A 12,860-nucleotide genomic window follows, 5' to 3' on the forward strand; every position below is an offset into this window, starting at 1 on the left:
CTCCTCCAGCATAGTGTGGAACAATAATACATCGCCATTAGGTCATCTACTGGGTTTTTTCCTCTGATGGCATGTTCAACCAATTAAATAACACTCCTTGTTTTACAGGCATCCCAGGAAGTGACTATGTGAATGCCAACTACATAGATGGTTATAGGAAGCAAAATGCCTATATTGCAACCCAGGGATCTCTCCCCGAAACGTTTGGGGACTTTTGGAGAATGATATGGGAGCAACGGAGTGCCACTGTTGTCATGATGACAAAACTAGAAGAAAGATCCAGGGTAAGATTAAATATCTACCCTCTTAAATCTTCCCTGTAGGAGTCCTTATGTTATGCTTTTATTCTGTTCAGGATCCAACTTTTTCTGAGGTTGAACTTTCTGAGAGACAATAATGTTGACTGGATATAAAAAATTATGATTAAACCATTCTTTAAAACTTTCTGGGATCTTTTCAAGAAGCAAATTCACCCAGGGTGCAAATGTATGTGATTGCTAAAAGGAAAAAAAATATATTCAAGGAAATAGACAACTGGCTTAGAGAAAACAAACATTAGTTTTAACTTCTTTCCCAAACTCACATAGAGCAAGAACTCAGAGACACTGAGGAGTCCAATCATTATGTACTTCCTAGGTTTTCAATTTTTCCTTTCTTACAATGAGCAGTATAAGATCTAAAATCCTGTGAAAGAGGCCCTTATTTAAATTATGCAAAGTAGTGTAAATTAAGTCAGGGAAACCAGAAAAATGATGTGGTTCCCTAAATGGCTGAGAAAACATAAATATGTAGGAGGTATTTTGCTAATTTAGAATTTTCTAAAATGAATAGATTTTTAATAACAGGGCTATTGCTTGTTAAGATCCTAGAAATTAGTTCCCTTCACCACATATATTCCCAATAGTGTGTTTTATGGCACATTTGTTAAATACTGTTGATTTGAAAAGCACATTCGTCAGTGCATATGCAAATATTAGAGCCATCTGATGAAAATCAGTCTTTAACCTTCATGATTTAATGAAGGGTCTCTGGAAAATCAAATCACTGAAGACACACATGTTCCCACTGAAGAGTGAGGACATTCAGGATGGAGTCTAAAAGCACAGGTGAGAGGTCTGTTTCACTCTGGTCACAGTGGATTCAAAAAGGATGTTTAGAAGGAAGCCAAAGTCCAATTCCCCATTTATTGTGATAGATGAGATTCTTGAAATACTTTTCCATGCTGAACACATGGTAGTTTCTCTTAGCCCTTAGGCATATATAAGGGAATCATTAAAGGCTATAAGAAAACTTACAGGAAAAGCTCAGATGAAGGAAAATATTAAAAAGTCTCAAGTGTTAAAGATAACAGATGGGAAATCAGGTGTGGCATACAGCTGGTTTAGCAAATCTAAATAGCAACCATATCTTTCCAAAACACCTGAATTCTACACAAATGTTCAACTATTGTCTGAAATGGATTTAGGTTAAAAAATGTCTAAGACTCTGAAAACAAACATTGATGCCATACTTCACATGTAAACTGCAATGAAAGGATGGAAATGAATCCATTACTTTTTGGAAAGTTTTATTTATTCATTTGAAAAGCAGAGAGAAAGAGAGAGAGAGGTCTTCCATCTACTGGCTCACTCCCCAGATTGCCACAATGGCCTGCTGGAGCTCAGAAGCCAGGAGCCAGGAGCTTCTTCCGGTCTCCCACACGGGTGCAGGGGCCAAAGCGTCTGGGCCATTTTCTACTGCTTTCCCAGGCCATAGCAGAGAGCTGGATCGGAAATGGAGCAGCCAGATCTGGAACCGGCAGCCATATGGGATGCTGGCACTGCAGGCAGTGGCCCCCATGAATCCATTATTGACTTGAACTCAGGGTAGTCCCTATATAGTAAGCAGCTTGTTTAATTTAAATCCCCCAATGCTAATGATCTTTGGGATATAACAGTGATTTCTAACATCTAACACATTACTAAGTGCATTGATATTTCCCAAAGACCTTATGATATAAACACTGCTCAGATCTCCACTTTACACATGAGTAAACTAAAGCCCAGAAAATTACAGAAGGTCACCCAAGGTCATTCATCTACCAAGGTCAAAGATAGGAACTGAAGACAGACCCTCTGGCTGCAGAACACACATGCTTCACCATCAGGCCGTACTGCCTGGTAACACTTATGTGAAGCTGAGACAGCTGAACTATTATATTATGGCATGCATGTAAATCCAGCCTACCCAGTCTGCTCTGCCTGGAGATACCAGCTGGTAGCAAGCAGTCATTTGCAAAAGCTGTTTTCAGTAAAACACACACTTTATCTTGACACTGCAGGCCTTCATTAAACTGTGCACAGAAACTTGTTTTGAAATAACCAAATGAAATGCTACCCCTTTTTTCCCTAATTGCTTCTAATAATAAAGTTAGTTCTAACTGGCCCCACTGCCACTGCAACATCGGATGGTAATGAGCAGTTCTTGGCGGAAGGCATTGTGACTTAAATACCTACAGTTTATCTTTCTGTTGCAGGCTACCTCCCTCCTACCCCTTAGACAGAAGAACTTATTGGGAAGTTACTAAACGAACCTTTGTTTGCTCCCTTCATTAATTACTCTTTGCTCTTGCAAGTTAGCTTTCTCCTTTGTTAAATGGCCTAAGGAGGCCAATTAAAAGGCTGTCTTGTGATTTTTAATCTGTTGCTTCAGCCTATTCCCAAACTTGTGATGACCTACATAAGCCAATAGGCAGTCGAGGCATCTCAATGATCATCAATATAAAAATATAAATGAAACCAATCCTCCAGCCCCCAAACCCTTTTGATCCCCAGTGTAGATTGGGAATAAATGACCAAATGTCATACAAGGACTTAAAAAGCCCTGAAGCCTTAAATTATCTCATCAGCTCTTCCATCTTCTTCCTCACATCCTCCCACCTCACCCTTTCCATGTCTGGTTGCTCTTTCACTTGGAATAGCAGGAAGAAAAGGGAAGGCATTCTTGAATTCTCAAACAAAAACTTGGGTTGAATTTCGCTATAAAAACAATGTTATAAATAGTGGTTACTTGTTACTGAAATATATAGCTCTATACTTTGGGAACTATGTGGGTTCTGTGGGCTGACCTGGGACTCAGTGAATTCTCAATTCCCAGCAGCCAACTTCAAAGCAGACAGCTGAACTAGCCTAGTTCCACTTAGGAATGTCTATTTAGGAATGGCCTGTAGTCTCCCCCATAAAGGAAGGGGTCTGGGTAATTTCAACAAATCACCTCTTCATCACCTCTCCAAGGGATGAAACTTGAAATTGCGCTGTTTAGATTAAGGCTCAGGTTCTTGAAATAATATTCATCCCTGTTATATATAGAAAAATTGTGTCTATGCATTAAGAAGTGCATGAGAATACATGTTGGTTATAAATTTTGGGTTAGGAATAGTTAAGAAAAGGGAAGATACCATGATGTTACACCAGACTGCATGGAGACACGACCATCACCGAGGTGCAGCTACATGACATGGGTACATGCAGGGACATTTTTTTTGTCCAATATCAGCCCCCCAACTCCAGGCCATTCTAATTTTAAGACAACTTGACCCCTCATCACCTCTCCTTTGGAGATCACTTGGAAGGATTGTTGTGCATATTAACTCAGTCAAGAGATGTGTCAGGGTGACACTATTATGTATTGATGAAGAGGTAGACTTTACAAGTTCAGTTGTACCTAAAGCTGGCCTCCAAATGCTTCAATTTTTCTTCCAAAATAAAACAGATTTGCTTATCTGTAGGAGACAGTGAATCCTGACCAACCTCACAGTGTCTGTTAATGTAGCTAATTCTACCTACTGTTCCCAGTGTAATACATCCATGCATTTTTTTGTTGTTAAGAGGAGACTGCAGTTCAGACCGTGGGATTCTTTGGTACTTGCTTTCCCCTAGGACAGAATCTTCTGTCCCAGGGACCTTGTTCATCAGTCTGCAGGTAGACCTAAATGGAACATTCTGACTGCTGCTTTCACTGTAACCATATCTTAAAGCCATGAAATATGAAAATTGTGGATCATGTAGACATGGGGTATATGTGGTAATAATTGCTTTTGGTTTGGTTTGCATTTCCACCCCCTTTCTTATTTATTTTATGATGCCAGGGGATCCCCCCTTAGAACCATATTCTGTTTTCAAGCTTGCTGCTTTGCCTGGGCATGGTTCACTCTTACATTGTCATTCAGGCTGGAGGTTTATCAGCAGTGCTGTTAATCTTCGCTGGGTTAGAACAGCTCACTGAGACAAAAAGCTTCTAGGTTCACTATCACTGGCCTGTTCTTAGGAAACTGACCATCATTAGCATTTTAATGACTAACCTTTACTAGTCTGAAGTGTGAGTCAGGACTCAGTTTAGGCATTTGAAACTCTTGAGTTCTTTGACGTTAATGTCATCACTGTACCATAAATGTGACCTTGAAAGAATCCCCAACTTAGAAGACTGTTTGCATGGTGTATACATTCAGTTATCAAACCCAAAGAGAAAAGTTTAAGTTAAATATTTAATATGCATTTCATTAGGGTTATAAAGAAATAAAGCTGAGCACTGGAGATTTTGAAAGCATTGTATGACTGCTGCCTGAAACGCACAGATCAATTCTAAATTGTTGTAGAATGTTCTGTGTGATATGAGATACTGTTGGTGGGTTTTATTTCACAGTTTCCATATTTATTGCCAAATCCTCTCAAGTTCTGCGTAGTTCATTGATTCTACAGTGAGTAATTCTCGTGCCCTAGAATGTGGTCTCTAATTGTTTCCATGTTTCATAACATGCCAATAAGCACATGAGCTGATCTGGGCAACCACATGGAGGAAAGAAAAAGTTTGGAAAAAATGAAGTACTCTTAGGAGAGTAAAATGTATACAGCAGCAATTTCCACTCCAAGGATGTTATTTGTGGGTGGTGGGGTACATGGGGTTGGCCATCTCGCTCAAAGAATGCAGTCTCTGAGGTAGAATGTACCCAGGTGATTGCTGTACTAGGAAGCTCTGGTATTTAGGGGGTGATTGTCCACTTATTTTTTTTTTTCTTTTTTCATCTATTTGCTTTTGGCTGTATTCTCTATTTTGTCTCCTATCTTGAAATATACAAAAGAGAGGCAATGTGTAAAATCCCCAAGCTTTGCAAATTCTTGTGCAGCTTTAATTCTTGTTAGAAATGGAAATGGCTTCACTGAGTTAGGGGCTATCTGACTTTCACTTGCATTCATTAGCCTGTCTTCATTCACTGCTGATAAATGAGATTCATTTCTTGCTTACATTGTCTTGCAAGCCGTATAGTGGATTCTTATTCACTTAAAGAGCTATTCTTATGGCTGTACTTAATGCTATACATATCAAGGATTTGATATGTGATTTGACTTGTCCTCCAATGTGGGCCTTGTGGATTAATCGTCAAAACATGGGGCTAGAGTGAGGAATTCTGCTATTTCCAATGAACTGCATCCCGTGGTCTATTCCTACAGAATCATACAAAAACAGCTGATGGCATTCATTACTACAGTACAGATGTTTTGTATATCATCTCTCTAGTTGTATCTAGGACCAAATAATGGGAAAATCACTACTTTTCTAAATTTTGTTGTTTGTACTACTAATGGAGGTTAGAGACTGTCCAGGCCAAAGGGACTGGGCTGGTATTAACCTCATTATGTTAACAATTTAGAGGGTTAGAACAGAGACTTGACATTTGGCCAATGGAACACTTCTGATCTAATGACCATTCAGTCCCCTGTCCTTTAATGTCACCTCTGTAAAATGTCCCCCAACATAGATTCAAGGTGAGATGGAGACATATTCACATTTTGTTCTATGGCTAACAGGGCAATTCTGGGCAAGAAACAGGAAAAGAAAAATTCTGGTCAAACATTTTCTTCTTTTCTTATAAAACAAATCTTGAGGATCTTTTCAGATTCCGAAGCCCTTTTGAGTTAAAAGTGACAGGGTCCCGTTGAAGATTATAAATGGCAGTGTTACTGTTTTCACTGTCCTTATCGGGTTTGGAAAGCCCAGCCTTGGCCAGTGGCAGACTAATTCTTGGCCCCTCTGGTTTGTCAAGGTTCGGTAAGTTTAACGGAGAGCAAATGCTTTCCAAATGCCAGGTCTGCGTCCTTTTCCAAATAGAACTGGAAACGCCGAAGGCCTTGAACATTTAATTTCTAAAACTGCAGCCTGAAGTGCTGCCTATCTAGGGCAACAGAAACTGCTTTTCCCTTAAGCAACTTTAGGAAGGCAGCACAAACATTGCCTTTGGAGTCTGCATGATGTATGGGATTGTTTTTGAAGGTAGAGGATACTTAATGTAAATAGAACCCTGGCAACAAAAAGAATGATGCTCATGTTGGCAACCTAAAGGATGTTTAGGTTCTTATCTAGCAAGTTCCACACTCTTGGGTTTTTTTGTTTTTTTTTTTTTTTCTTTTCAGCAGACACAATGTCAGATAAAAGAGAAGGAATCCCACCAATTTCTCACTGTTTGTTAGCTTTCTGGATTTTCTACCTTCTTTGCCCTCCCCACCCTTCTACTTGGAATGGCAGCCTGCAGATTCTGGCTCAAAGCAGTTATATCAATTAGAGGCATTGTGGTTTAAGTAAAGAATGGGACTGGGAAGAAGAGATGAAACTTTGCTCCTGATGACATTTGTAAAGCCCTCTCATTCCCTGCATTCATGGTCTGTAGTGCTGCTGTGCTGGATTCGGTCATCTCTAAATTTTGAAAAGAGTGAATTTATCTCCCTGCTTTCCAGCATTTAGGGCACAGTCTATCATTTCTCTGTATCCTTTATCAGCAAGATGTCAGGCAAGGCTGTTGTTCAGGTGGTATGCACTTCATGGAGTTGCCATGGTGTTATAATATTGAAATGCATCAATATAGATGCTATCTTTTCACTGAAACTCTAAGTCGCCAAATAATACTGCTTAATGTTGGTGACACTGGAGATTAGCTGGGTCAAAAGCAAACCACTGTGAAGAACCAACACAAAAGAAGTCACTGTAGGGCTGTGAGGGGAACCCAACAGCTCTTAAAGAGTAATAAAGGCAGAGGTGACTACTGTTGAGAACCCAACCCGTGTGGAAAGAGCGGAGATCCAAGTGCTACCTAGTCATGACAAAGGGACACCTCACACAGTTATCTGATGAAAACAAAGTGCTGGAAACCTAGGAAATAATAACTTTCAATTTAATGTTGGAAGTCACTGGAAAGTGTCGGGCAAATCCTTGTGCCAGTTTCTTGCAGCTACATCAAACAAAAAGGAATGACTTTTTTTAACTGATAAATGATTTGGAAAGCATTTTAATGGTTTCATGAACTGATAAGTTATATGACATGTAATTTGTTTTGTTTAGGGATTAATATTTTTCAGCTGCATGGTTGTATATATGATTATATGTAGCTATTATTGCATTAGTGGTCAAATGTTTTAATGTCATTGTTCATGTATCCCATTGTCCCTTGGTTCTCCACCGAACAGTGGTCATTATATATAAAATGAGGTGGGGAAATACATAAGCCAGACTGTTTTGTCAGTTGGGAATAAATATGACCAAAAATTAGTTAAATGCAAGAGAATGACACTATCACTAAAGAAAATATAACCAATGACATAATCTCTGTCCTTATTGTAGAAAATTAAGTACTGTGTCCCCAAAAAAAAGCCAGAAGGGTTATTGTAACCTGTAGAAGTAAACATTCAGCAAAGAGTTTCTTCTGTTCACTGAAATATATCCTGTGACTTATGTGAAAATTTCTTTAGTTTCAGTGCTTCTTATTAAATGGGTATTGATAAGTGGGTATCGATAATACCTTACTCCCCCCAAAAAACTTTGATTTGTGTTATCTCTTACTTGTCCTCCACTCATTATAGAAGAATCTTGACTATTAAACAACTGCTCTTCCCAAGCTTACTAAAAAGGGATTTACAGTCACTTTTAGTAACAGTTATGGAGCCCCACATTTTATTTCCTGCATATCCTTCCTTTGGTTAAATAATCTGGCCCTAGCCAGACTTTGCAAAGTCTCAAGCAGCAAATGCATTTCATGTCTCTGACACTAGAGTTCTTTGGAGGTATTAGTTTGTTGCAGTTGGAATTCTCACACTTTTCCATGCTGTCATGCTCAATATGTCTTTATAAAATTGAAAGGAAGAGGTTTTGTTTTCATAAAGTTGTAGAATATTTAAAAATAAGCCAACCTAGACCACAGTATGATTGATTATGAAGTTGGCCTTGTGTGCCTACAATGTGCCATGCTTTCCAAGATAAGCCATATGGTAATAAGAATGGCCTAGAATGAGAACATTTTTCCTGAGCACAGTCAGGAAACCTACCAGATACTCCCAACAACAAATTTTCTTCTGAATACACTTAAGTATATTTTATTGTTCACTTCACTTTCTCTTGATATTGTGGTGAAAAAAAAGTATTAATTCCTTATCACATATCTATCGAATGGTCATCCTATTCCTCTTTCCATAATTATAGAAAAAATGAAGATTATATGAATGTGATCACTTTGTGATAATAAAAATGCTCCCTCCCCCAATCCTTGATTTAGCCAAAATCTGAACTGTTTCATTCAATTTAGGTATTCAGTGAAGTTACTGGGCTTTTTTTTTTTTTTTAAACCACAGCTCCACTGACAGTCTTCTCAGCTTTCCCACCTCAGAGTTTATGGCACTCATTGTCTTCTCACAACAGACTAAGGCCTTTATATTAAAGGACTTCAGAATTCCACAGCTACCAATTTAAAGAACCAGTAAATCTAAAATACCTCCATACTGTTGGATTGGGGTAGGGACTGTGTCCCAGTTCACCTCCGGGTCCCCAGAGGAGACCTTGCTTTGCACCTAGAAAGTTTTGAATCAAGATCTGCCTGAGATTAATCCCATGCCCTTTTCTTTTCATATGTACAATGATTGGCTAGTTCAAGACAACAACCAGAACAATCCAGGATATAGTCTCACCAATGGTAATAGCTAGTCCTTGTTGAATGCCTGTTTGTGCCAGCCATTGAGTGAAGTGTTTTAGGTGGGTCATTTTCCATCCTTAACAATAAGCTTCAGTGCTGGAAATGTGTTTTCATTTTGCAGTTACACAGTTAAGTTCTGGTCCTGGAAACAGAGAAGCAAGAAGCATTCTGACCATCTTTGAGACGCTGCCTCACCTGCCACAAATCATTCTCTAAGGCCTCTCAAAGCCAATTCAGAATCGAGTAGAAAAAAGCAGAAATCAGTATTGGTGTTCAGTAGTTCCTGCTTTCTAATTCTTACACACTCAAGGAGAGCAGCCTTCATTTCTCATCTCTTGTACTCAGCTTTATGCGTGAAGCCTAACAAATAGCAGCTCTCTCTAGAAGTACCTTATGAGATTTTCCTTCTGGAAAAAAAAAGTGGAAGAAGGGCTATTGTCACAGGAAAACATTACAAGAGAGGAAAATAGAGCTAGTTTATTTGCATTAGCTAATTAGCAAAAAACATTATTTCTCTTCTTCTGTGTTTTCTTTTTCTCGCTTTATTCCCATCTGGCTCTGTAATGTTGAAATCTGATTTTTTTTTTAGTGTATGGCTAAAAATGAAAGACTTAAAATAATATTTGTCAGTAAATCAAATGAAACTTCTACAGCCTACTCAGGGAGCTTGAGAAAGGAATTTCAGAGGTCCTTGCTAGCAAAAGGAAAACTGTGTTCCTGTGGCTCTTCGGATAAGTTCAAGAAAATCCCACTGCTGAGACCATCCGTGCGCAGGTCCGCACACCTAAGCCCTTGTATTTTTTGTAAGCTCCCTTTAAGAAATATTTCTAAGAGAAAATGGCAGCATTTAAATATATTCACTAAAAATTGCTCCCAATTTTTGCATTTTAGTTTGAAACATCTTAAAGCATTTCTTTTTGGTACAGAATAAGATTAAAGTGCATTATTTAAATGGAGTGCAAAAGTAATTTTTTTTTCTACTTTTAGCTAGAAATTTTCACATAGTGATGCTCAGGGATTCTTTTGTGTATGTGTGTGTGTGTGCACGTGTGTTTTCCCCAGTGTGGTTAGAGTCTAAACCAGTAATATCTGCAGTCTCAAACTTCTTACTAAAAGTGTAAGAATAATTAGTAAAATTTTAGGACTTTTACATTTTCAGGATGTAAATTTGTAGCTGACAGTCATTAAATAATGGAATGATTTTTTCTATAAGTACTGTTCTCTTTGTCTTACTTCACAAAAAGGATGTGAGTATAACCAGTTCTTAGCTTTGAAATAATACTGGAGTTGGTTTACTGCCCTGGACTGACCTTTTAGACTACTTGACTGGATTAGCATGCTGCCTTTATGCATACCATACTGATATTTATCCTAATGTGATTCAGTCAGTTGGTTTTGGATCTGAAAGAGTTGCTGTCCTGATGCAAAGCTTAAGTAATAAGTGTAAATTTCTCTCTTGATTCTTTAACTGAATGCATTGCTGGCATCCTCTCAAATACTGCAATATGAGGCCTCCAAAGTTATTTTTGTCCACGACAGCAAGACATCAACTTGAAATCTATTTCTTGTTTAAAATAATACCTCTGGTCTAAGTTTTATGATCTTTCTCCCACCAGGATCATAACCACTGAAGTAGTGCTAGTTCTATTCACGTGGTAGTCTGCTAAATATGCCAGATATGACCTGAATTTTAATAGATGGTCAAAAAACATACAGAGGTGCTCAACTCTGATCGTGCTTCAGCCACATTCTCCTTAAGGAATTGTCTTGCGTTGTTTGAGTTAGAACACAGGACTATTCTTTTCATCTGGGTAACATACAAAGTTTTTTTTTTTTTTTTAATCCTACTAACACACATTTTCCATCTGACTGTGAATTGCTTTTGTTTGTTAATTTGTCAAAAAACATGATGCTTGTATGGTCTTCCAGTTGAAAGGGACCCAAGAACCAAACTCTGCAAATTCAATTACTGACTTACCATATAAATGTAAAGTGCTTTTCCTATCTTGAAAACTGTGTAGAATAAAACTCTGCCATTTTAGAAGGTCCAGTATCAACAAGGAAAGATCCTGAACCTTCAGAGTAAGCAAGACTATCACTGTGAAAGAGATGATTACAATATTGTTCATGGAATGCTACTAATATTTGTGTTAAACATAAAAACAAATAATTATCTAATAATCCTATTCACTGGACCAAATATTTCTAGTGCCTACAATAACAACACCTTATTGTCTTTGCTTAAATCCAAAGATTATGACTTTCAATTCTTTGTTTTTCAAAGAAAAAGGTATGCATTGTGATATAAAATGGTTTCTGGAACCTTCTTCACCTAGAGAAATGCATTTCAGTCAGCTTCAGTTAAGAATTACTTCCATTTTTCTTTTAGTCTGAGATAGAAAGGGTAAATGTATTCTGATCTATGGCCTTACTATAAAATGTAGTACTGTGTTTGTCATTTTTCATTATGCTTTTTAATGCCCAAAGGATATGTTCAGTAAATTTGAGGCTTACTGTGGAGTTGGAATTATTCTTTGTTGCGTGTTAAACTAATTGGGCTGAGTACTTTTTATGTGCCTTTTTTCCACTCTACATAGAAATTGCAGATTATTCATCTCAACCTGAATGAGTTTTAAATTATTTAAACTTTGCCCTGCTAGTGTATGACCCTCTGAGACTGCTCTTAAAGAACAGACAGCTCTTTCCCCCATAGACAGTGCAAGTTTAATTTATTTTGGATACAAATATCATTTACCTTGCATTTTCAAAAAATATGCTTGTGTTTTTTATACTTTGATAAATTTTCATATTTCTACTTTTCTATATAAAAGCACACTTGCAAATTGTGATAGCTAAAGATGAAGTAGCTCATGCCTTTTAAATCTTGATGGATGAACACTAACTACCTTACCATATAGTTTAAATGTCTAGCTGTAGTCTTCCTGATGCGATTCATAACGTCTATCCCAGAACAAATTTGTGTTTGCTTTTCAAGTACTCTGAAGTTTCAAGAATGTCTCTCCTTATTTTACTCAGAAACAATCTGCAACTTATTTTTCCCCAAGAAAATTGAATCTGTTACTGCTTAATATTCTACCAGTTTGAAAAATGTGGTTTATATTGGCATCAGAGCAGTAATTTACATATATTGGGATAACAAGAAGGCATGCCAGAAAAAGATCAACATAAAATGAAATGCAGAAAAGCTGTTTTCCTTCAACGGCAACTTAAAAAGTAAAGCTGGTAGAGAAATTGGTGAGCATCTGCCCTGAATGTGTCACTTGTGTCTTGTAGGTGAAGTGTGACCAGTATTGGCCCAGCAGGGGCACAGAAACCCATGGACTGGTCCAAGTGACGTTGCTCGATACTGTGGAGTTGGCTACATATTGTGTTCGAACATTTGCACTTTATAAGGTTTGCTTTTTGTTTCGACGCAGCGTCCTTCCCCTCTCCATTATTAACAAACAGGCTTCTTTTGAGAAATCAAGTCCCTTAAGGCTTTACCTAAATCTTGATCCCACTGGCAACAGTGAAGAATGAAACAGTTCTTCCATTATCACTTAGCAGTTCTTCTCCTTGTCTGGCAATTTATCAGTAAGTATGAAACTCTTGCTCTGAACGGAAGTTTCAGCAAATGAGGAATAGATGAAGAAGAACTAGTTCTTCCTGTGAAATATCACAGGAGCACTTCCTGTAAAATATAACAAAGACACCTGAAAAAAATGCAGTGCTTTCCACCTAAGAATTTTATCTTCCTGATCAAATATCTGTCATTTATGAATAGGTTTGGGTTTCTATCTCCAAAAGGTATGTCTCCTTAAAGTCTGTAGGGTGGGAGAAAGCAATTAAGATAGCACATTTCCGTGCTACT

General features: G+C 37.9%; 1 protein-coding gene across 1 annotated transcript in view; it reads left to right on the plus strand.

Moving 5' to 3' along the window:
• Positions 1-12,860, plus strand: part of PTPRD (protein tyrosine phosphatase receptor type D) — a 428,560-nt gene that overhangs the window by 370,612 nt on the left and 45,088 nt on the right. Inside the window, exons 23-24 of the mRNA XM_062208263.1 lie at positions 109-284; positions 12,284-12,403. Coding sequence (XP_062064247.1) covers positions 109-284; positions 12,284-12,403 — 296 coding nt within the window. The remainder of the gene's footprint in view (positions 1-108; positions 285-12,283; positions 12,404-12,860) is intronic.

This window comes from Lepus europaeus, chromosome 12 (assembly GCF_033115175.1).
Source record: "Lepus europaeus isolate LE1 chromosome 12, mLepTim1.pri, whole genome shotgun sequence".
NCBI lineage: Eukaryota > Metazoa > Chordata > Mammalia > Lagomorpha > Leporidae > Lepus > Lepus europaeus.